The sequence below is a fragment of the Podarcis tiliguerta genome (assembly GCF_965153285.1).
Source record: "Podarcis tiliguerta genome assembly, chromosome: 5".
Lineage (NCBI taxonomy): Eukaryota > Metazoa > Chordata > Lepidosauria > Squamata > Lacertidae > Podarcis > Podarcis tiliguerta.
Genome location: NC_139538.1, coordinates 54,270,315 through 54,296,502, shown reverse-complemented (window position 1 = coordinate 54,296,502; position 26,188 = coordinate 54,270,315). Strand labels below are relative to the sequence as shown.

Here is a 26,188-nt window from a genome sequence, read left to right as displayed (position 1 = left end):
GATGTCACTTAATTTCTTTGCAAGACCATTTATACAAATTCCATCTGGGCATAGGTGGGGAGGCAGGGAGAAAGCTGAGAATAGTACTTGATTTCTTTTTATTTTGCAATTGATGAAAATGAATGTGAAAATGGGCTTGTCATTTTGGCTCGGGATTAGCAATGACACTGACTTGTGTATGGCAAAAAGTTACATGGGATTTGTAGTACCTTTCTATTACATTGGTACAGATACAGAACTCCAGTAAAGAGAAATGCCAACATTTTATATTTGCTGTTGAAATGTGTTTTGGAAGGTGAGATATCTTTCTGATGCTTTTAACTCATTCCTGTTTTGAAAAACCTTCAAGTGGAACTGTTTTACTTACTTGAAGGAGAATTTAGGCTTTCGGTAACTGATCTCTTATCCAGGGCCACCTGATTAATTGGGCGTTCAGAAAAATAATAATGCCTGAAATAAAATAACGTAAAGTTGAAAATCTACAAAAGAAAGAATCCTGATTATTAACCTTTTAGTCTATCAAGGGATTATAAATGTAAAATGTAAACTTTCTATGCTGTTGATGGTCTGCACCTGTTTTTTATCAAGAGCTGGAAGAGTAGAAGGAATTTTCACAAGCATGTTTTCCTTTCTGTTCCATAGAATCCGAATGCAATCTTAATATTCTGTAAGGGGAAGCAGGAACCCCTAAACCACAGGAGAAAACATTTCCCCCTTCCAAGTTTTCATCCAAACACACCCCACTGCATATAGTCCTGGCAAGAGAATAGAGATACATTTTTTGTACAGGGATTTCGAGAGCGAGGCTCATGGCCAGTTTTTCATTTCTTTGAATACACAGTATTTAGACTGTGTTAATATCAGTTCTCAAAACACAGCATCTTAGGTGCCAAGAGTTGGATTAAAGTTTTTAATTGCCTGGGGAGCGGGGAGGAGCAGGAGGGAAGAGAAAGGAGCAAAGATCTGTAAAGGATTCACAGAGTCCAACACCTGCCAAATGCCAGCTCTCTCTTCTCCCGTATGTCTGCATGTGTGTCTGGCTGGCTGGTGAGCCCCGACGATCACATGGACCTCAGGCAACCACCTCCCTCCCTCTGATTCCAGTCCTCACTCCCACATCATTACTTGCAACTTTTGCAAACTACTCCAAAGCAGAAGTGTTTATCCCAGACTCTGCTCTTGATTCTGGGGTTTGCTAACTGCCAAGATCTCTTTTCCCCTCTCTGCTGATCCTGCACTGGATATTCACAGAGGAGCTTTCTACTGCAAAAAAGCAAAAAATATATAATGACCTCCTTTGTCGAGAAAGCTTCTTTTGCTCAGCTCTGCCTCGCGCTGTGTGCTTTTGATCTGACACTGCTTGGGGATATAACCTGGGCTCTACCTATGGAAGAGCAGGATTACTATCTGCAGGAAATCATCAACAGGGATCATTATTATTCCTTTCCAGATCCTGAAGAGGAGTATTCGCCTTTCACAGAACAGCCAAGGGAGGAAGAAACCGAGCCCCCTTTGGGGACAGAAGAACCCCAAAGATTCAAGCTGGGCAAGAAGGAGTTAAAAATGAAGAAAGCCAACAAAAAAGACAAATCCACTCTCGAGACCCCACCAGGTAACTTTCCTCTTTCACTTCCGAAATTTTGAGATTCCAGATGGGTCTCAAAGGATTTCGCCCCCGTAAGTTAATATCCGAAGCAGAAAAGCAGAAATAGTAATTGCACTGCTAATGACGTTAAACACCCTCATACTAATCACAGCTGTTATACTAACAGAATTAGTGATCACGCTGGTCTGAAAGTCTAATTTTAACCCCTGCCTTCACTCTTTTGGGAAGACTAAAATTTGCTTCCACTTCCTTTTCTCTCTCGCTCTAAAGGTTTTCAGGAAAAGTTTTCTTAAAGTCACACATCCTGTGTGCATCTTTCTTTTTTTCCTTAGTAAAATGGTCATGTTGCCAACAAGGGTAGAGATGGGCTGAATTTTGTTCGCAGGTTGCCCAGGTTCATATAGGGGTTCTGGGATTTGCTTCTAGGAAGTGTGCACTTCTGATTTCATAACAAAGCCCTCCCCGGCAAAAGCCAGATCTCAGTGGATATAAACTAAAATCAATTTGTGATTTTTATTGTGAATCAGGACTTAGTGTAACCCAGTGATTAAAGTCTGGGCCTTGGGGTCAGGACACTGAGGCTGCAGTCCTAACTCCACTTCCCTGTGAGTAAGCCATGCTGGATTCAACAGGACTTATTTCTAAGTAGACATGGTTATGATTGCAAATCTGACCTCAGCAAACACTACTATGATTATATTATTATTACTTTAATTATTTTATAGCACATTATGTAACATAAGTTGCTTATTATTCCTGCATCAATACATAAAGTGTAGTAAGCTAAGGCAGCTGAAATATGGCCCAGAATATTGAAATATGGTCCAAATATTTGTCTAGAACTGCTCAAGGCATTTCATGGCTGAGAGAGAATTTGCACCTGGATTTGTTGCTTTAAAGGTCCAGATTTTGGGAACTGTATCAGTTGTGCCCTTCGTTTATTTGCATTCAAAACATAAGCACAGGTATCTCCCCCCCCCCTTTTTAGGACCATAAAGTGTTTGAATGCTGGACAGGAGACATATTAAGGACCTGTGCAGTTATGATATGGCTTTATGAGATAGAGGGATGTGCTCTGGGAGGAATATGCTGATACAGCATACTCTGCTAGGGAACCCTTGCACCTTAAAGATGTGTCTGCTTGCACCAGTCTCACTTCACTGAACTGTAGCAACATGACGACTACCTTTCTGCATGCCTCTTGATATACGGGACTTTTAGATAGACCTTTGTGAGATTCTTCTATGCAGATTAATTACACAGCATGCCTAGACAAACAACACTATTTTCCTACGGGCAGGACAGCATAGGGCACTACCAATAGGAGATAAGGAACCTTAATTTACAGCTGTGAATCTGCCTGCAGGAACAACAGCCTGCCTCTGTAAAATGGGATTTGAGAAAACAGATTGTGTACAGAAGATGAAAATTCAACTGGCTAGCGTTAAAACCACCTTTTGTCTTCAGTTCGGCAGAACTAAAGGCATGTGGGATTAATTAGGCGTTTGTAGCAAGGAATCAGCTGGGTCTGCACTGGAATGAAGCAAAGCTGACGGACAGGAATTAGGAACATGTGATCTGCCCTTTGGCTGAGCAGCTGGTACCAATCAGTAGTTCCTTTGAATCAGAGTAGGGCTAAAATTCATTGCAGTCTGAACGCTACGAACACTTATACACACGTTTGCCTAATGTAAACTAATGGGGATAGAAAGTTCCAATGCAGCTGTTTCAAACACTGTGCTGGATAGCTTGCCTTCCATTTCCATTGTTTTAAATCAGTTGCATTGGACCAATTCTAAGTTTCACTTAACTACAATGCATAATATGAATTGACAGAACTATTCTTCACCTTCCCACCAATGACACATCGTGGGTCACATCATATTTGATGTGATAAATGCCATACAGCCCCTGCTTCACACACTTCCTATAGTGCCTTCCTCATATTTATACCCTATAATTCACTTCTGGGAATTATACAGACGCAGATACTATAGCAGCCAACGGATTGACCTGGGAAGTTTCAGCTCAGATATTGCTGCTACCATGAACTAAGTAGGTGTCCTTCACTAATTGTGTATCTTTCAGCTTCAACACTCCATGATTTATACAGGATGCATGGAGAATCATTTGGTCTATAAGCAGGCAATCTTATTACAACACCAGCAATTGATGGCTTCAGATAGGTGTAGGTAGAGGTAGAGGTAGAGGTAGAGGTAGGGGTAGGGGTAGAGGTAGGGGTAGGGGTAGGGGTAGGGGTAGGGGTAGGGGTAGGGGTAGGGGTGTGTGTGTGTGTGTGTGTGTGTGAGAGAGAGAGAGAGAGATAGACCAGACAGACAAGGAATACACACATTGGCAAGACCTGTAGTCTGTATATCAGGTCTTCTTAACCTCACATTGCATATGTAGTGCAGAGGTTGAAAGATGGTAGGTCACCTACTAAATTCAGGATAGATGAAAAATCTACCATGGGGGGTGGTGCCTGGAACCCTGGCCCTGACCACAACTCACCTGGCAGCAAGAAAGGTCCCCAAGTGGCAGACAACATCTTTCTCAACCACAACAAAGCAGGCCAGTGCCCAAGTGGCAAGCCAGTGTTGCTACTATCAAAGCAAGGGTAGGTAGCAGGTCAGTAACTAAAGAGAGAATGACGAATGCTATGTTGCTATGGCTTTGACAGGTTTGCCACAACCACCTTCCCAAACCAGGATGTCTTGTGAGAGCCTGCAGGACTTCTGGTGACATGCTCTGCAACAGTGGTTCCCAAACTCCAACCCCATAGACCACCTGAAAATTGTTGAGGGTCCTGGAAGGGCACTTCATTATTTTTCTGCTCATTGCAGCAACTGTGCTAGATGTCTGACTTGCAATTGTTTTTTTCTTTTTATTTATTTTATTTATTTATTTTTATCCCCCTCCCTGCTCTATCTTTCTGGCCTCCTCCCACCCATTAGTGGTCTATCCTGCTCACTTAGGTTCTTTGACTAATGTTTTTCACAAACATGCTGAGTGAAGCTCGAGGACCACTGGTGGTCCATGCTAGCTCAGTTGGCTAGAGGTGTGGTGCTGATAATGCCAAGGTTGCAGGTTTGATCCCCATATTCCTGCTTTGCAGGGAATTGAACTAGATGATTCTCATGGTCATCTACAATTCTATGATTCTATATCCTACAGGGGGAATAGGGCCACTGAGTGGGCTCACATAGCATTTTTGCCCAAGACTCTGGGATGATGTGGGGCAGAGGACGAGGAACCTGGGTGCTCCCTTCAGATCTGAGGCCCTGGCAAGTACTGTGGTGGGAGAAGCCCTATGGGAATTGGGGTGAGTCAGGGTGTGCACAGCCCACTCTCTTCACTGCATCCTGAAAGGAGACTTTCTGGTTCATAGTAGCTGTGTGTGCACTTTATTTACCATTGCTCAGGCTTCCTCAAACTCGGCCCTCCAGATGTTTTGAGACTACAGTTCCCATCATCCCTGACCACTGGGTCCTGCTAGCTAGGGATCATGAGTGTTGTAGGCCGATAACATCTGGAGGGCTGAGTTTGAGGAAGCCTGCCATAGCTGCATGCATTATAAATCTATAGGCAGTGCAATATAGGATGTGAATATGAGGAGTTTGTGATGCATGTGCTTCAGTGGGTGCATGATACTTTTTGCAAACGTGTACAGGATAAGCTTCCTGTATAAATCAAGTGTAAATTAGGTAGTTGCAAGTAAAGTAAAGGTAAAGGTACCCCTGCCCGTACGGGCCAGTATTGACAGACTCTAGGGTTGTGCGCCCATCTCACTCAAGAGGCCGGGGGCCAGTGCTGTCCGGAGACACTTCCAGGTCACGTGGCCAGCGTGACATCGCTGCTCTGGCAAGCCAGAGCCACACATGGAAACGCCGTTTACCTTCCCGCTAGTAAGCGGTCCCTATTTATCTACTTGCACCCGAGAGTGCTTTCAAACTGCTAGGTTGGCAGGCGCTGGGACCGAACAACGGGAGCGCACCCCGCTGCAGGGATTCGAACCGCTGACCTTTCGATCGGCAAGCCCTAGGTGCTGAGGCTTTTACCCACAGCACCACCTGCGTTGCAAGTAGGACTGCGATAATACATGTGAAGCAGCCTTCGCCAACCTGGTGGCCCCCAGAAGTTTTGGACTACAACTCCCATCATCAGCAGTCAGGACATCTGGGCTAGCTGAGGCTGCTAGGAATTGTAGTCCAAAACATCTGGAGGGCACCAGGTTGGTGAAGGCTGATGCAAGACATTAAAGAAAGGCTAAGCATTATTATTTTTCAAATAAATAAATCCTTGTTGCACCAAAATTGTATTCCCTCCACCCCTAATATAAAGATTTTATTGGCAGGGAAAGATTGCATAGAAAGGCTTTTAGGATGAGAACTATGTTTTCCATCTAAGTAAGTCTAGGATAAAAATATCTTGCCGGAGTTGCCAGATGTAATTTATTTAAGGGAACATTCCTTATTCTGAAATGCCTCCATGCCAAACGTCTCTTCTCCATAGCATTCCTGCGAAACACAAGCCTTTCAAACTGCATTATGTTTCTAATTTCTGAAATCTTGATGTGCCAAACCAACAAATCCTGACTGTTCTGCATTTTGTATATACATCAGGAAAAGTTCCTTGGGAATGTATTCATCTTTAAGATGGTTCTGAAAGTGCTTACCTAGTTTTGTGCTCGTTTCCATGAGTGTCAACACGTGCCTCCATTTCTGGTTAATTTCTTATGAATGCTGAGGATGAAATGTACATTTTTAAGCATTTCAGTGATTGCTTGGAATAGGAATCTGCCATGCAGCTAATGCACTGTCACCACCACACACAAGTTATGCAGTCACCTCCCCTCCAGCTAGCGCAGATACTCCTCCTCATATCTATCTTGGATTCTGATCTGCAATGCTTTGTAACTAGACTTTGAAACAGACCCACAATACATTGAGTTGCCACATTATTTGCTCAATCATTCCTCTGTCTTAGCAATGCAAAGCAATTATTTTCAGGGCTGACCCAGGACATGTTGCTGGCTGAGTGGGGGCAGCAAATGGTGCCCCCTTCCTGGTCCAAGTCATGTTGGGTAGCATCCAAGGCTGGTCAAATTATGATATTTCCTCAGGCAGGAAATCCTGCAAGCACCTCCCCCCGCCCCACCACCTCAAAGGAAAAACCTATCATAGATAACAATGATTTCGTGACACCCAAAATCTGCTGTCTGAGGCAGCTACCTCCTTATGCCTAAAGGTAAGGCTGACCTTGACAGCATTGCATACGAGGCAAGCATTTTTGTCAATTTAACCTCTCACTGCTCGCACAGCTATAACTTTTTTCTTTTGACAAAACTGGATGTTTCTCCAAGCACGATACCCTCTAAAAGGTTTTGGATCAAATGTGGCTGTTTTCTGAAGCACTGAGTCAGGTTCTGAACTGAATCTTGTGGTCGGTGTACACTGTCAGTATTTTCTGCTGCTGTGGTACTCTCTTGCTTTGCTGAATGAGTGTGCGTGTGTGTGTGCGCGCACGCACACACTGTTCTTTTACTTCCTCTCTCTTCCCCATCTTGCTTTGAACTAAAGTGTCTGGCTCTGAATCAGGGCTTCCTCCTGCATCTTTTCATCGTCTCACTTTCTTCTTTTTCAGGCTTGCTCAGTGAGAACAGCTGCAGCAATACAGCAAGTGGGGATCTCTCTTCTCTTTCTTGTCTCTCGCTATCTCCCTGCTGCATGTTGTGTGTGCGGTTGGTAGCAGCAGTTCTTTCGAGCAGTAAACCTCAGCACTACAAACCTACATGATGGCAATCTAGGATTGCTGCAGTGGAAAGTATTAGCAGGGAGGCAATAAGACTTTCTAACTTTCCTAATATGGTACAAATGACTAAAGAGAGGGACTCCATTCAGAGGAGAGAGCTTAAACTATACATAAGTTCATTTATGCTCATTTAAGCTCATTCCAGCCCTGTGGGGGGAAATGGTGGAAGGGGAGCCGACGATGTTCTTCAAAAAGAATGTCAATTAGTTCACATGTGATACAAAAGCCACAGGAAACTCAAAAACTGATTGCAAATGCGCCTCCCTGCATGATAACAATTTTTAAGTCTTTTACACACAAGCTGCAGCAGAAAGTGAGAGGCTCCAAAGAGCCTCTACTGAAAGTTGGGCTGAGAGGTGTGACAAAAGTTCACATCCTCAAATTTTTGACTCAGAATTTGAAAGGGGGACAAAAAGAGGGGTGGTTTCAGGAAGCACAAAATAAGACTAAGGGTGCATGGACTGAAAAGTGGCAAAATGGCATATTGCAGACTTCCCTTCTTTTTTGCCATTGTTATTATCAGCTGCATATTCTAGTGGCATGTGTGAAATCAGTATAAATTATTCGAATAGTGGGTAGTCAAGAGGATCCAGAGAAATGGTACTTGATTCAATCTCCATGTTTGTTTCTTATTCATTTAAAATATTTATATCCTGGCGTTCCAACCTGTCATCAGGATGCCTAATATGGTTAAGAACTTGGGATTGATAGACCCATTAAAATCAGGCCCATCCTATTTCTTGGTTACAGAGAAAAGTCTGTTCTGACCTGCTTTGATGCAGATTTTAAAAATCCTTTTAAAAATGCCCAGAAACACACTTAAAACACAAGTACAAGTACTTAAGAGGTGGTACAAAGGTTGTGAGCTGCCTTTGTTCACTCTCAGGTTTTCCCCTTTAAAACATTTGAAATAGTGTATCCAATTGCCCCAAACTTGTGGGGCTAGTGCTACTTGCCGCTTTAAGTATTAAAAGTACATGAAGAAAGATCCCATGAGAATGATGGGATTTGGAGATGCTCTATCCCTCCCCAGGGGAATTATATGAAAAAATGGCTGGCTTCTGGAGCAGACAAAGCCTGCCTGGTGGAGTGGAGCCATTACACCAGCTATCAAACACATGGGTTGTTTTTGCTTATTAGGAGGAAGCAGTCCTTTTCCTAAAAAAAAATGTTTGGGGTGCTCTCATTTTTCTACTCATATTGAAATACTGCCCCTCAATGATGCCAAACTTCGATTCACAAGATGTTTAGGGATATGCGTACCTCTGTGCCCCGCCCCGCCCCAAAAGGACTAGGAGGAAGAGAGACAAGGCATCAGGGAAGTCTGCAAGTAGCAACTGGGAAGCCAGCATGGGACTGCCACTTCTGCACTGGGACTGCCATGCTTTCTTCTGTACAATTGCCCCTTGTAGCAATAGAATGCTATCATGTTCTATGAGCACCTATTTCAAAGGTTTTAAAGGGGGTGGGAATTGGCAGGGGGGCAGTGTGCTATCTTCTGATCACTGATAAAAATACACCAAACTGTGGATTCTGAAGCTGACCACTGATCTCATCTGGGTCAAGATCTATCTTGACTGGACCTGATGAGTCTGCTCTGGAATCCAAGTACGGTGGAGTCCTCCTCCCTAAAAGCAACATAATTTAAAAACAAAAATATCAAGATCAACGGGATTTACTCTCAGCTAAGTGTTTACAAGCCAAAACTTCCTTGAGATCACTAGATGTGAATCATATGCCTGTTCTGAAACTCTGTATTAGGTCGTAAGAACTTAAAAAGGACCCGGCTAGATATGGCCAAGGACTCATCTCATCTAACATTTTGTTCTCAGTCTCCAAACAAATGCTTATAGGAAACTCACAAGCAGCTCATGAGCACAATTGCACTCTCCCAAATATAGTCAAGATCCAATACTTTGGTGAAAGCCAGGATTTAAATTTGCACCTTAAGTTGTCTATGGATAATGCATAACATGTGAAAGACACTGCCTCTTTGTTTTCTGCCCCTGATGGAATTTAAACCAATTCACTGGATGTGTCTGGAAGATAAAATAGGAAGCCTGCCATGTTCCTTTACTTGCCAGTGATGGAAGAGTGTTTCCAGCTCACAGCTTGTTCCACTCTTACAGCCTTTATTAATGCTACTCCCCGACACTCAAGTAGTCAGTACCTTCATATTAAGATTTACAGCGTACTTATGGGAATTTGGGTCATGAACTTCTGCAGGAAATTGTCTGCTCTCTATGAGTCATGTCATGAGTACCAAAATATAAGGCAATGCCTACAAAAACATACTGTAGGTCACAATCAACCCATTGGTCTGTAGGGCTCTTAACTTTGCATCCTCACTGATACAGATACACTTGAAGTCTGGAAACAGAGATTGTCACTGTCAAGAATCCCAATTTCATACAGGAACCAGGTCCTGACATCTGTTGGTAAAACTCTGCCACATAAGTTAAGCAATTGCACACCACTTTGATTTTCATGGAGAAGTGTGTGTTTCTTAAATCTTCAGCTGAAAGTAGACTTAAAATGCTAGACTTGGGCTAGATTGTGCACTGTGCCATTAATCTGTCTGTGTAGATGTTTAGACTGCTGGTTGGAGAAACTGTGCATGCTTCCCAGGGAGCAAGTCCTGTTGCAATCTGTGAAATTCACTTCCAAATAAACACACACAGGATTGCACTGCATGCCCCATGGGAATTCATAAGACACATCTCACTTTTTTTGGAAGTGTATCCAGTATTAGGAACTTAGCAAACAGCCTTAAACTAAGTCAGACCATTGGTCCATCTAGCAGAGTATACTTTATACTGACCAGCAATGGCCCTTCAGACTTCTCTGAATTTTGCAGCCCAGTTTGACAGCCAAGGAATGGGTACGGAAATGCAAAAATAACCTACAGATATGAATTATATGAGGGGGAAGTACTTTGAAGTAAATGTGTATATTAGGCAAATCTGCATGCAAAAAAATGTGTTAGGAGAAATCCACAACGTCCACAATTTGCGAACTGCTTTAAGGTTTCTCTTACAACCAAGTGGTATATCAATTTTATGAAACAGTAAATAAATATGCATGAATTTTCTAGAGGATATTCCCGCCCAAATAAATAAATAAGTGTGGAGAACTGAATTTAAGGGTAGGGAAATGAGAAAGTGAGAAGCCTGTAACTGACAGGCCCATATTACCCCTACATGCAAGGGAGGTGCTGTAACACTGGGCAATGGCCAAGTCATCTGATTTTTGGGGCCCAGAACGATTTTTTGCTGTTGGCAGAAAGAGGAAGGGATTAAAATATGGGGGTCCCCCCTTCATTAAGTGGATTTTGTCTTTTATGTTCCAATAGTCTCTATTTGGGGGGAAACAATACACAATTTTTTTATTTTCTCCTTACAGTTAAAAATGGGAACAAGAAAGGTGAGAAAAACAAGAAAAGCAACGAAAGGACACCAGATGGCGACTATGAAAGACGAAGCACTTATGAGGAGAGCTGGGAAAGTAAGCTTGAATCCTCTCAGATGGCATCTTACTTTTTTCAGTGAACAATTTTGTGAGAGAAATAACAAGGTGAAATGGTACCTCCTCAAGAGAGCTCATTACAAAACACTCGTCAGTTCCAGATGTGTGTTCTGGAACCTTCTTATTAGCTGCTGACTAAAACTACAGGCTTGAAACCTGCAGCTTTTGCTGTTGTGTTTACTTTTAATTTACACCTCAGGCCACGTTGATCAGTCTTGGGAGGGATGGGAAACCTCTTTCAGCCCGAAAGCCACATTCCCTTCCCACATGGAAGTGGTGGGCAGAGCTAAGATGCTAAAGTGGGTGGAGGGGGGGGGAGAGTACTCACCCAGCCCTCTCCACATCACATCCAGACAAGCAACATGAATTATCAGAATTCAAGGACAAATTCCAGTCAGGCAAAAACAAACAAACAAACGGGGGGGGGGGGAGAGAGCTAGTGAGCTAGTGAAGGTGGTCTAGGGAGAGTTCTATGGGTCAGGTAAACAGGGGTGGAGATCCACATTTAACCCTTGAGACTATTTCCCCCACAGTTTTTTCCCATTGAACTCACAAAAAGGGAAAGGGTGGATGAATAAACTGCCTAGTTATTAGCGGCAGCCCTCATTCCTATGAGAGATTTTGTTCAACAAAACTAGTTTTCCACGAATATTGTAAAGGTACTTGATTGGTGGGTTTCTGAAACAGTAGCAGGACCGAATGTTGTCTCCATTGGGCAGTGTGGGACAGATGTAGGTGGTAGCTTTCTGAACTGAACCACTTCATTCAGTAAAGGGAAGGCGTAATATTTTTGAATGATTAAATGAAAAAATTACCTGCTTGTAATAATCCAGCATATCAGGGAGACAGAAATCAAATTGTAAGGGAAGATCATATTTTTGAATTTTTGACTGGATTAAAAGAATCACCCTGCGGGTAGTGAACTGCCGCACAACAGAGAAGAACTTTCTTCCCAAAGCGCTTATTTATTATAAGCAGGGAGGTTCTTTTTATGATGGGAGGGCATTCAAAAATATGGTCCTTCTTGCTGTAGGAAGGAGTCAGGCTCAAAACTACCTCTGTCTAGCACCTCAATCTGCATTATGCACAGAATAGCCCTCAGGAACTAGACAAACTTTTTTAAAAAACATTTGAGGTGTACTTTACATGACACTTGACATGTATTTTTTCACATTCTCCTTAGACTCCTGTAGAAAATTTGCAGAAACACTTCTGCAGCAGTAAAGTTTACTTTTGCATTAAGTAGTTCCATCAAATCTATAGAGTCTTCAAAATAAATGCCACTAGCTCACCCCACAATATAGAGTTGAACTATCTCAAAAGGTAAATTCCAATGGATGTTGTATAACCCTAGAAAAAAATATTATTTAAGTGCCATAGAACAGATGAAAATGAATCATGAAGAAATGATAGGCCACACCAGACCAATTTCAAACTATTCTCCAGAGATTTACACCGTACTGAGCAAACACTACACACTTGTGGACTTCTGAACATTTCCTGGTTGGTTTCCTCTAGGGAGCTGTGCAAAGTTCATCTTTACACAATTGTACATCTGCAGTAAAAATAGGATGAAAAAACTCCCCCCATATGCCGTAGTATTTAAGTGCATGCTTAGTACAATGCAATCTTATGTAAGTTTATTCAGAAATAAGGCTAATGAACTCCATGGGACTTACTTGCATGTATGTGTGTGGGATTGCAGCCATTATCTTAAATATAGGTCAGTCTCAGTTGTATTATCAATATACTTAGACCAACACTTATGTATTTTGATGCTTTTGAATCTCATCAGGAAATGATTAGGAATTAAAGTATTGCTAGGAGGCTGAACCTAAACATTTGCACCATCATGAATATAGTAATTGTGGCTAGCAGCCAGTGCTTTTTTCTGTCCCCTTTTTTGTGGGGGGGAAGGAGGAGGGGGGGCATTTGGATCCTGTCAGAGCATCGTGCCTCCTTCCCAAAACTGGGTAAATGCTTCCCAGGCTTGGGGAAGGCTGTGCAAGCCTGTTTTCTGGCAGCACGTTGAACAGTATGACCCTGTGGTGGGAATAAGCATGCACAGGTGTTGGGTTACCACTCCATCATCCCTGACCAGTGGCTATTCTGGCCAAGACTGATGGGAAATGGAGTCCAACAACACCTGAAGGCCCACATGTTTTCCAACCCTGGGTTAATCCTTACCTCAATTTAGGTCAGGTCGTACAAACCCAAAGATTCTCAACGCCTTTGTTCAGGAGCTTCCTTGGTTAACTTGGGATGCATGGCTCCCTAGAGCCTGAATGGCTGCTTGGATATATTCCTTCTAGTATCCAGGACAATTTTGAAGGATCATTTGAAACAGATGTTAAGGCTCGTTTGTTTGGCAATAGTGAAAGCGAAATCAAATCTGAATGGTTTGCATTTGTTCCACTCTAGCCAAAACAGCCTCACTGTTTATGTTTAAAAATCTGGCAAGAGATTCAAATTATTGCATCCACATGGAAACCAATAAATCAATCAATAATATAGTCTTAAAAATAGCCAAACACATTTTGACAGTCAGACGTCAAATTCTGAATCATGCTTCCATTTGTCACACTTCCTGGGACTATGGAGTGGGGAGAAGGACACTCTGCCCCCATCCATCACCTAGGGGACCAAGGGTCACAGAAAAGTGGTATCTCTTGCCTTCTATGAAGAATATCCACACAAGGGGGGGAGGCAACTTGGCCTCATCCCTCATCCAGAGCAGGAACAGGCATGGCAGATTTCCTTTCCCTCTGCCTGTCAGAAATTATATTTGGTTCTAACTGTCAGTTGCTCTGAGATAACAAAGTAGAAGGGAATCATGCTGTGGCCCAACCATTGGCCAGAACAATCAGGGGTTTTGGGGTTCAGTTACATTCCCTTCTGACTAAGCAAGAGCACCAGCTAGAAAATACTATACTCGTCCCAGTTTGTTTACATCTCACTGCTTTGTTCTTGCCATGTCAAACCAATCAGCCTGAAGGTCCCAGGCTCAATCCCATGAATCTCCAGTTAGGGCAGGGAGAGACTTGTCTACTATTCTGGCACTCCATTGGACACTCTGATCTTGTGACTCATGACCCCCTCCCTCTGGGAGAGACCAAGTTGAGTGTCTTTCTCATGGGGGGGGGGCAGGGGGAGGCAAATCTGCCACTACAGAGAGCAGGTACATCATTCTCAAACAGTCTGATCTTTGGAATGAAGTATTGTAAAGTAGCTACATTATATATTAGGAATAAACCATCAAGGGTTGACTGGAAAAAAGCATTGAAAGGCATGTTTAAACAAGTACAATGAAAAGGAAAAATGAATACTTTGTTGTTCTGGGCTCTGACATGTACCTTAAAAGAGACGGGGTATTGCTTTATGACGGAGAAGGGAAATAAAGTAGAATCAGGTGAACTGGAAACAAAGCTTTCATCTGAAATAATGTTTGACTAATACCTCTACAAAGTTTCTAAGCTTCCTGTTTCAATAACGTTGGCAGATTTTGAGTTAAGGCTATTCATTGCCCCATGAGATGCGAAATAGGATCAGAAGAGGTATTTTCAAAGAAAGCATTTGTTTTATAATGGAAGAAGCCAAACCATATATGACTAATAGTTTGGACTGGAGCTTTAAAGAATTTGGCCTGATAGTCATGTACTGGCACAACTACTGTTATGGAGCATTTTGGCTTTCCAAATTTCATCCTCTAGGGAATCACAAATCTTTGCCAAAGAAACCTCTCACCCAGTATAAAGAGGAATTTCAAAGCTTCTGCTCTCTAGAAAGAAAAAAGGCCATTGTCTTTGGATACGTTGATTCATTTACATGTACTAACACTAGAAAAATAACCTAGCTTCAAGGCTTAGCTAGAGATTGACTGTTCCAGAGGCAAGGGAATTTGTCAGGTTCCTGCCTAACTGAAGTGGCAGACCTCTCGCAGAGTGAGAGGTGTGGTGCAGATCATGAGATTCACCCAGCTAGCTGACCTGTGGTTCTCCAACTGCTATTGCACTACAACTCACATAATTCACAATCGTTGGCTGGGAGTTCAACAGCATAAGCTCAGCTCTATTGCAAAGAGAACACTTAAGCTATTCTTCACTTATCCTGTGTCCTGAACCCCTGGGCCTACCTGGTAGCAAGACAGTAAGCCAAGTCCAAAGTTCATAGTGCAGGAGTCAAGCCACACAAAATCCAAAGGTCAGGAAATGCAGTCCAGGGTCAATCCAAGTAGCCAAGTCTGAAGTCCAGCAGTCAGGATACAGTCCAGTCAAACCCAAAACACAGTCCAATAGAGGTCCAGGAGGATCCAAGTCAAGGCCCCACAACACAAGCAGTTGTGCAGGCACAGCACCTCAGCTCTGCTTCCCTTTTGTACTTTGCAGGCTGATTGCAGCATCTGGGCTTGATGAGGCAGGTGGGCCTCACCTGAGCCTACTTCAGCTGAGGAATCACACATCTCATCCCAGAGCTAACAAGCCCCACCTGGCCAGCTAGAGCTGGGCAGTGGTCCCTTGCCTGCCTCAGCCTCCTGGAGCACCCTGACTGCTGTTCCCTGTGCCTCAGAGCTTGCCTTGTTTGTGGGGACAGGAGTCCCTCTGGCTCTGGTGATGGGTCCTGCTGCTCTGGATTCTGTGCATTGATCCTCATCCCCTTGCCATCCTCCATCATGCTGTGAGCACTTCATTCTCCACCCCCTGTTTGCCCTGGAATGTCCCAGTGTCGGCTGCCCCCCTCACTGGGATACTTTCCCTCATTTCTTTGAAGAGAAACTTACAATTAAATCTTAAGATACAAATTGCATATTGCATTCTAATTGAACTTGATTACTGAACGTAAATCATATTTAACTAGCTATAATAACTGTGTTGGAAAATAATAGACTCCATTCTGACCATGCTATACATGGGAAGACATGAGCCAAAATCTTTGAGCAGGCATAGATATGGGCCTATGCATTTTTATAAAACTTATATAAGTCTCATTTCCTATACTCATGTGGAGGAGAGACACTATCATTCATGAGGGTTCTGTAGGAAAACAAGAATGGTTTTTTTCTTGTTGTGCCTGGCAGAATTGAAGATTTGTTAAAGCAACCTAAAAAAGAAAGCATTTGTTGGCAGAAAGCAAATGGAAATATTTTGGAAGAGGAGAAACGATCCAGTTTTTCAACTGATTGGTATATTGGTTACCTACTTTAAAAAAGCAATTTTCCTTTCCATCTTTTTCTTGCTCTGCCTCCTCATGCAGACCAGACTGCGTAAAAATCTGCTTATTTTGCTCTCCCTATATGTATGTGATTCCTTTTGTCTACTGATATTTATTTGTTTTCAAGAGGATCTTGACTTGTAAACCATTCCATCATTCATTCCATTATGAAAAATGAATATTTGGTGGATTGTTGTATGAAGATTATTATAGTCAGGGTGTCTTGGCAGGAAAAGAAAACCATATATTTAGCAATATGTATATACCACTAAATAAATCATTAACTAGTTTACATGAATGGTGACACATTTAAAAAGCAATAAAAACATATATATATTTTAAAAAGGTGACGTGATAAAATTATCAAAATAGAGATAACTTTGGAAGATTTTTTAATAATACAAAAGCAAAAACATGCATCTAATAAAAATAGCATGCCTGAGTAGATCTGTATTGTGAAAGCAATACAATGATGATACCTGCCTAATACTGTTGTTGTTTAGTCGTTCAGTCGTGTCCGACTCTTCGTGACCCCATGGACCAGAGCACGCCAGGCACTCCTGTCTTCCACTGCCACCCGCAGTTTGGTCAGATTCATGTTTGTAGCTTCGATACTAGTAGTTGCATAGCTTATTACCCCCGGACAGAGGTGCTAGCTTCTCCAGAGGATAGGCGGAGGGGGCGGGAATGAGGTTGCACAATGTCATGTGACATCCCCTGAATATTGAGGGGGCCTGGCCCCCTTATAATTTTTTTTGCGGGGGGTAGACAAAACTGCCTCAGCCCCTAGGAGTCAGTGCCTATGTCCCTGGAATAGCCCATGTGGTGTCCTCTAATGTTATTTATTTATTCAATGTATAATCTATCTTTGATACCAAGGGAACCCATGGTGGCAAACACATCCGTGTTAAGACAATGCATTTTAAAATAAAATAACATATTGAAAATGTCTAAAAACAAAGTCATACACTCTCACAGCTAGTGGTTGCCAGGACTACAGTGCCAATCAGCAGCAGCCAGCATGGCCAATAGAAAGGGATTGTGGGAATTGTAGTCCAGCAATTTCTGGAGGGCACCATTTTGGTTAACCCTGGCTTAACCCACGATTGATCTGATATTTGTCTTTCCTTGGAAAGGATCCAAAGTTCTGGTTTAGGCATGGTTGGATGCATCCAGTGGATTTTATTTTTTAAAAAATCTTTATCATTTGAGCTGTGGGCAAGAAAGTAGAGGTCACTACTATGGATTATGTGAGGATAATTTCTAAGGTGATGAACCACACTACAAGCACATATGGATTTTTGTTTGTTTGTTAATTTTGGAACTGCTCTTAGTCTTCTAACAACCTTAACCTGTCCTTGATCACTAGTGGTAAATGCTTGCTTTTCCAGTTTTATCTCTGAGATGTCCAGGGATTCTCCTAAGGTTAGGCTGCATATATGAACTCTCTTTGTATGAGGGTGTTCCTAGGGATGTCCTCTGTTCCACAGGATCAGATTGCACTGTAGTCTTTTTGTGTTGCATGCCAGTATGGAAACGCAAAATGATTGTGCTGGAAATGTTGTCAAGTTCACTCTGATCTAAAGCATTTCCCACCTCTGGTTCTACAAGGGCTAGAGACTTGGATTTTTTTCAAAAACTGGAAGTTGGAAATTTAGGTCAGCTGCGAGGGCCCAACCCAGGAAGGTCTCAAGAGCTCCAATTGCATTATTATAACCAGGGCCTTGTTAGTGGCATAGCTATTTCTGTCAATTTGTCCCAAGGCTTAGGCTATAACCCTGAAATACATGCACTAGGGAGTGAGCCACAACAAAATCAGACTTACTTCCTATTGTTGACTTAAGAGCAAATGGCTTCCTAGTGAGGAGGACATAGGGGCTCTTATATCAGAATTCTGCCTTCAGTGATAGAATTCCTTCAAGCATAGAGATTTCAGAAAAGAATTCTAAATAATAGTACATGAAAAGATTTGTAGTGGAGTCCCTTTGCTTTATTTTGAAAGCAAAACAGTTTCAAGAGCGGGCTTCTTTTTAAACAAGAAAAGTTATTAGGGAAGGGGCTGCTTACCCCATCCTTTCCTAACATTTCTCTACTCCATATTTATCATTTAGTCAGTGGTGGCCAAACTCAGCCCCCCAGCTGTTTTGGGACTACAACTCCCATCATCCCTAGCTAACAGGACCAGTGGTCAGGGGTGATGGGAAATGTAGTCCCAACACAGCTGGAGGGCCGAGTTTGGCCACCACTGAAGGTGTTCTGCTCCTCCAAGGAGATCATAGTGGTGTAACCTGGTTCTTCTTCTCCCCATTTTATCTTTACAACAATTCTGTGAGGTAGGTTAGTGTGAGATCATGACTGGCCCAAGGTCTCCCAGTGAGTTTAATGGTTGATGGGCATTTGAACCCTGGTCACCCAGATCCTAGTCTAGCACTGTAACTACTCAGCCGCACATTGTATCTACCCACAGTGTCTTTCTTACCACCTGCAATTTCTCTGCTCAAAGAATCTCTTCTGATTCTTGTTTTTTTAATAAATATATTGATGCTCCATTACATTACTGCTTTAGAGATACACATCACAGCAATATACTTGGAGGAACATGATAATAATTTACCTGCATTTTGGTATTGGGTTACCGTGCGTGCAAACAGGAAAGCAACCTCTTCTCAAGCTATGTTTTTAATCATTAGAACAGTTTGAAAACAGGATGTCCACAGGGTCTTTGATATATATACAGCGTTCATTTTATGAGCATCATAAAATTATATTGCTTAAGACAAGATAAGGCAGCAGCAGTAGTTTCAAACATACCCGTTTCAAAGATATCCTGTTGTATGTTATCTAAAGCTTAACTGAACCTCTTCAGTCTGAAAACTTGGAGGGGAAATCTCATGAGAACAGATTTACTGGAAATTCCCACTTTCAAGCCTGCCAAAATAACAGAAGCTCAACGTTAAATGTGCTTTTTAAAAACAAAAAAAGTTGGCAGCCACACAGCCAGCTGGAACCCAGAAGTGCAAAGGAGCACTCCTTTGGAGACTGATGAATAAACAATTCAGCCTTTCTAAATATCCAAAATGTTTGGTTCAACAATTCCATGTTTGGAGTAGAGGGACCACAGTGATAATTATCTCCCTGTTCTTTTGCTATCGTGCAAAGAATGACGAAATGTTCAGTGGGAGGAGAGGGCATTACCCCCAATACTGATACTGAACTCCAAAAATATTTCCAGCAAGCTGAAGCATTCTGATCTGTCTCTGTGAAAGCAACATGATGCAGCTGGTTTCAGAAAAGGGAACGATATCATTAAGCTCTTAAAAGCCATGAGTGAAGACCTATGAAATTCCAAAGACAATGGAGAGCTGAGGGGGCCCCATCCCGCTTTTGAAAATTCACATTTGTGCTTTTCTAGGGAAAGGCTTCCAGAGTGTGGCTGTTTCAGAAATATTTTTATTTAATTTTATTTATTTCAGCAATTTATACATGCCACTTATACCATTGTTTCAAAGCAGTGTACACTGAGGTCACTAAAGAGATACAAAGGAAAAAATCAATTTAAGCCATGGGTGAGCAAACTAAGGCCCACTAAGGAACTAGGGCAAACTAAGGATCCGGCCCGATCGCCTTCTAAATCCGGCCTGCAGACAGTCCAGGAATCAGCGTGTTTTTACATGAGTAGAATGTGCCCTTTTATTTAAAATGCATCTCTGGGTTATTTGTGGGGCATAGGAATTAGTTCATTATTTTTTTTTCAAAATATAGTCCAGCCCCCCACAAGGTCTGAGGGACAGTGGACCAGCCCCCTGCTGAAAGTTTGCTGACCCCTGGTTTAAACTAACCATAAAATCAGGAAAGCTTAGCTAAAATGTCTGCGATAATAAAAAGGTCTTCATCAAGCACCTGAAGTTCAACAGGGAGGGGGCCCTTCTGAACTCAGCTGGGAGCTCCAAAGAAGTTAGCCTACAACTCTAAACACATGGCTGCTGGTTGATGTGAGCCGTAAACTGAAAGCTGTTGAGCTTTTTCTTATGAAACCACCACCAAAGTTGTTGAGCTTTTCTCCCCCCCCCCAAAAGAAAATTCTCCCCATACCTCAATTCCGCCTTTGAAATCCCAGCAATGTCTGGGACAATCCGGATGTATGGCAGCCCTACCATAAACCTGAGCCAAAGGAATCCACGAATAATGACTACCCAAGGCCCTCAGTGATCAGGCAGGGACAAAAGGTATCAAGCAGTACTTAAGGCTATGAGTCCTGGAAAACCTTGCAGGTTTAGGAGGGCAGGGCCCTGACTGACTACAGCTACAAAAGCTGCTGCTGAACACACTCTTGGGCTGGGGTATTGTTTGGCATTGTTGCTGTTTTTTGTTGGGTGGGGGTTGTTGCTGTTGGGTTTTTTTTCTTTTGGCATCTTTGGTATTTTTATTTTAAATCTTGCTGTGATTTATGTGGAAGTAGTTCAGTTTGGTTGTGTATTTTCTAATGATTGTTTACGGCTATTTTTGTTATGTTGCCAATTTATACATTATTTTCATGTTGTAACCCTCCTTGAGCATGATTTGAGCTGTGGAAAGGTGGCATACAAAATTATTTATGCGTATTCATTCATTATTCATTATTATGTATTCATTCATTCAACTCTTAGAAACTGCAGGCAGCTCATTGTGGATGTCATTAAGGCTAGCAAATGGTTTATTGTTGTTGCATTTTTACTTCCAGGAAAAAGAAAAACAGTTTTTTACTCCCAGGGAGAGGCACTTGTCTTAGATACCAAAATAATTTGGCTGGCCTTAGGTATTATGGACCTTGACTTGTGTGTGATGGTGGGCAGCAAGACTGCCATTTGTTGTTCTGCCTCAGGTAGCAAATGTCTTAGGCCAGCCCTGATTACCTCAAGAGTCTCAGAGGTTTAAATTTTCTCAAGTACTTCTCACACTTTTTTGGTTGTTCTGAATTTCTTCACCATAAGGTCCCAGGACAGATTACAACAATGTAAAAAAGACAGTTTAGGGGTGTTCACAGAGAATGCCCTCTCTCCCATACTTCTGATGGTGAAGGAGGGCCTCCTCACCTAATCTTCACCCAAGAAGGGTCTGTAGGGAAGGAGGGTATTTTTTCCTGGTGTGCCATGTCCGCTCACCTTACTTAAAGGCAAAAGTTAGGATTAGGCCAAATTGAAGGTGTTCTAATGAGGATATGTTAAACAGGGTCTCCTTGTGGCTTAAGAAAGATAAAACTGCACACAGAGATCAATTTCTCTTTATTTCCAATGCTGATATTTGGTTGTTGCTTTAAAAATATAAGAAACAAATTAAGTGTTTAACTCTGGCCCATAATACGCAAAACATCATTCCAAAAGTCGACAATGGCTAAGTGTGAAAATGTTAGAACTTGATTCTTTGCTGGTGACTTGTAAGGGGTATTCAAGATGCCCAAACTTCCATGTTCGGAATTTAAGCCCTCAAAACTCTAGATTAATATACCAAGCATCTGGTATAAATTAGGGACAAATGTGGAAATATCATATAAGTGGATCCATCCTCAAGGTGGCAGAATATAGCTGCAATTTATCCTCCGCCCCCTATCAATTGTCTGCAGCTATAAATAAAACAGAATTATTTCAATTGTATGAAGTATGTTGTTCAGTCTCATCCAACCTCCACAAAGCCTGTCCACGGCAATGTTTAACAACACCAAGTGATCAAACCATATTTTCAACTCAAAAAAGCTTCATGGCAGAAAACGGTGCATCTATTGTTTTCAATACTGATAAAATCCTGTGGGTCACATGGCAAGATTCAGATGCATTGCAAGTCAACCTTTTGAGTCCATCACTTTTTTGTGTGTGTGATAGTGATGAGAATAGAGTCAGAGGTTTCAGGAAAGGCAAAGGAAATGGATAAGGATAGACTGTAGGAAGGAAATGGTGTAGGATGAGGGTTTGCAATCAGGGATGTACATTTATGTACAGCTTCTTGTATTTTACAAGAAAAGTGATGCTGCTGATATTATTTGTTTATTTATTTACTTAAAACATTTCTATTATTTCCTTCACCACTGATTCCAGGGAAGTTCACAATAGCACAAATACAGTTCTAATCCGTAACTCAATTCTGGTAATGAACCCTATCTTTTAGTATAGTCAGTAATGTTCTGTTAACTTTATCAAGAAATCTTGTCCATGTTTTCCTTCCTGATATCTATGAAAATATGTCAGCTTAGCCATGCCTGCAAAAACTAATTTTGGACCATGTTTTAGCATAAGGCTGGAAGAAAAGCCTAAAAACTCAGATATTATTCAGGTCTATCTGCAGTGTTCGTATGTTTCTATATTTTCTGCTCTGAATCAGAGCCATGTCTCCAAAACTAAACCCAGTTCCCCCTCTCTTTTTTATTTGTAAATTTGGTAACAATCAAATTTAGATCAATGAATATGGCACATTTCTGCACAACTACAAATCCAAAGTTTGGCTTCATGCTTGAGAACAGAAGGCTGAACACTGCGTTGTATTTTTTTCTAGATATGATACAACATTCAGACCTCTCCTGTCAAAAACAATGCATACTATTAAAACTTCACATCTGTACTTAGCAGAGATGGCCAATATTAGATTTTCCTCACTCTCTGTAACTTGTTCACATCTTTACTCATTGCTGTTAATGTCAATTGCATTTTCTTCTGTCCAGTATCAAAGATCAAGTAGTTAATTACATCAGCATAAAAGCTTTACTATCATTGGATTTAATATTGGCAGACCTAGTCAGATAATCATAATGGAGTTCTTGCAGAGAGTAAAAAATGTCACTGAAATGCAAAGGTGACTTTTGAATTTCTATCACTTTATGCATGTGAAAGACACTGAATAGCAGAAATCTGCAAAAAAAGAAAGAAAAAGATACTCATGATCATTTTTCTGGCACCATCCAGCTTCTATCCCTTGTGTGGCATTGCACATTTTTACTCAGCAGGTTGAATCAATTCTGTTTTTCTTATCTGAAGAGCTTGCAGAGCAATTATAAGTTAACTGTTGTTTTTTTTTTAAAAAAAAACATTGTTTGTCTTTGGGCAGGAAGGGCGGACTAGTAAACAAACAAATTCCCTGTTATGCCATCTAAATCTGGTCAGGGCGGGAGTTGAGGTGGTGGTTTTACTGCTTATTTATTTCAGCAGGTATTTTTTTTTAACCCAATAGTTTCCCATCCGATTGACACCAGTGGGAGAGAAGCTAAGTATTGCCAGCAGCAGGCTAGGTTACTGAGGGACGACAGGGTCCAATCTGTGAGCACAGGGGACTTTTGATCTAGGGCTGGTAACAGCATGGTCATGGAATGCCTTGTTTTGGCCATTACCTCATGTGGGAATATCATTGGCAACAGATTTATTCCCATAGAGCTGTCCCAGAGAGGGGCACTTCAGCCCCATCATATTGCTCTGATAGGGGTAGAAATCTCTAAATAATCATAACCCTGGGTTTATACTGCAGTTTGTTTTTAACGAGATTATGTTAACAAGTTTTTCCTCAAAGAAGAGAGGGTCAGTAGTAGATTTTTGGAAATGTAGGTTTAGGAATATGAAGCCCCATCAGTATGTTGCCAGAGTTGCAGCGCTGGCTACAATCTCCCTCCACTGTTGGAGACAATATGGGAATTGCAAATGGGGAAGATGCTCTTGTCCTCAGGTCTTGCTTGTGGGCTTCCCATAGGCATCTGGTTGGCCAGGAGGGGAGCAAGATGCTGTACTGGATTGGATAGTCCCTTGGCCTTATGCTCTGGGCCTTATGCATTTGGAGGTCCAGTCCAACACCACTCTGGTAACATTCAGAATCAGAAGCCATGTGCTTTCTTCATACAGACAACGCTGACATATGAAAGAGCCATGTTATAGCCCAACATCAATGCATATGCTACCAAAATAACATGGGAGGATCATACCACTGAGAAACATCTCTGACTCTACTTCAGCAACATAACAGTTGAGTGCTCCCCACTTCTTTGAACAGTGAGGAGTCCAGAGGTCAGCGCTAGGGTCAGTGTTCCAACTGCTTTCTTTCTTCTCTTGCATCACCGCTTACAGAGTAGACACTACCATACAGATAAATGGCCTATTCAAGAAAACATCTCTAGTCATTTGTTACTTCTTAGGAAACACCAATTGATCATCCTTCCACTGTTTCACCCAGGATGCTTTATGTAGCAACCTCTATGATGCTGGGCTGGTTGACACCTGTCCTGAATCTGTAGAGACAGCAGTGACAACATCCCAGGACGTCTCTGCATGAAGGACCATAAAATCCTCCATTCGGTTTCGCATGTTCAGTTATTTCAGAAAAAAATGGTGATCCACCACACAATCCATTGTATATTGGATTTTACTTACACCAGAGCTATTCAGACATTAGTGCCCTGTGTGGACATCCTAGAACACTGAAGGTAGGACAGGTGTGACAGGTGAGCAGGCAAGGCACTGCCTCCTCTGTCTCCTCCATGTGTATGGGTCAGATGAGAGTTGTTTTCTAAATCCAGCCAAATTAATACAGATCATTCTGCAAGTGGTTTCATTTGCAGAAGGGTGCAATAATGTGGCTGCAGTGGTGCCATGAGACAATTGTGAATAAATTACGGATAATAAAATGGGAGAAAACCTCTGTTATCATCACACTAACTTTGTTGAAAACTGTATCAAACTGTGTCCTTTGTATCTCCAGCATGTTTATATCTACTCAAGGGCTCAACCCTTTCTTTGGAAAACTTTGTGCTTTTCAAGTGGACTCCTGAGAGGTTGTGTCCTCATATGGGACTAATAAAGACATTGCTATGGATTTTAAATAGCTTTTTAGACTGAAGACAACACAGTTCTAAATCATTACTAACTCCTGGCGATTGACCTTAGAGGAATCAGGATGCCGTGGTTACTTTGAACACAGATATTATTCTACTGGTATGTTGACTAAATGCTAACTTAATAGTTGGAAGTGGATGAACTAGAAACAAAGATTAAAGAACTATGATTTGCAGTCTTGCTTATCACTTCCTCAGTTGGCCCAAAAGCCCCAGGAAGGGAGATTGTGAGTGGAAGAACTTGAAATGTTTGGGCTGTGGAAAACATTTTTCAGTCTAAATCTGGATAGATATGACTAAGTTCGTTTCAAAGGAAAAGGGAAAGAAGGATGAAGGACTTGATAATTGGTTTTAATTAAAAACAGTAACCTGGGATGTATGGCAGCTTGCTAAATTGAAATAAAAAAAAAATATGAAGTTGTAGAACTAATTAATCTATCTCTGAGATGCATTTGTCAGAAAATGTGTTTATATTTATACACATAGAACCTGTGCATATACACAATCAAATATAGTGGTTCATACACTGTTTTCTCAACTTAAGATATAAATCCTTGCTTTCCAGGTTGCCCTCCACTTGGTCTTGAAACATTAAAAATTACTGACTTCCAGCTCCATGCTTCTACTGTAAAGCGATATGGCCTTGGGGCCCACAGAGCACGGCTAAATATTCAGGTAAGTTCACCTTTCCAACGGGTCAAGAGGATGGGATTACTCTGCAATTTCCCCCAAAGGACACTTACAGATTTTGACCATACTGATGGCTAACATGTTTTGTTTGTTTTAAAGAATATATGCTAGTTAATTTTGTTTCTTTACTCTGAATGTTCTGGCATTAATGTCCAAAAGAAAATTTAACACAGATGATAAAAAATGACTTTGGGAACTATCAGCAGGGAGGTTTAAAAAAGTTAAGCAAGTTGCTCTTGGCTTCCTGTTTCTGGTGTGCTAAGAACAGAGTTTCTCCTACTAACATGGGAGAGAGACAGATGGAGATAATCAGATAATGATAGGGTTGGAAGAGGAACCAGTCTCTCACCCGCAGTTTGCCTAGTGGTCTGGCACTCAATTCCCCATGGAATGTGAGGGCAGGCAAAGGCACTGGGTGCAAGGAGCACTCTGGCTGCCACGACCCTCACCCCTAGCCTGCTCCCGTTCTTGGAAGCACAGGTCATCCTGTTTAATTGGAGTAAACTACA

The 26,188-nt window shown here is 41.8% G+C and overlaps 1 protein-coding gene across 1 annotated transcript in view; it reads left to right on the top strand.

Annotated features, from left to right (window-relative positions):
- Positions 1-968: 968 nt before the first annotated feature.
- The window catches only part of CPXM2 (carboxypeptidase X, M14 family member 2), a 66,075-nt gene continuing 40,855 nt past the window's right edge, over positions 969-26,188 (top strand). The window contains exons 1-3 of the mRNA XM_083439628.1: positions 969-1,612; positions 10,820-10,921; positions 25,555-25,664. Coding sequence (XP_083295754.1) covers positions 1,288-1,612; positions 10,820-10,921; positions 25,555-25,664 — 537 coding nt within the window. The 5' untranslated portion in view covers positions 969-1,287. The remainder of the gene's footprint in view (positions 1,613-10,819; positions 10,922-25,554; positions 25,665-26,188) is intronic.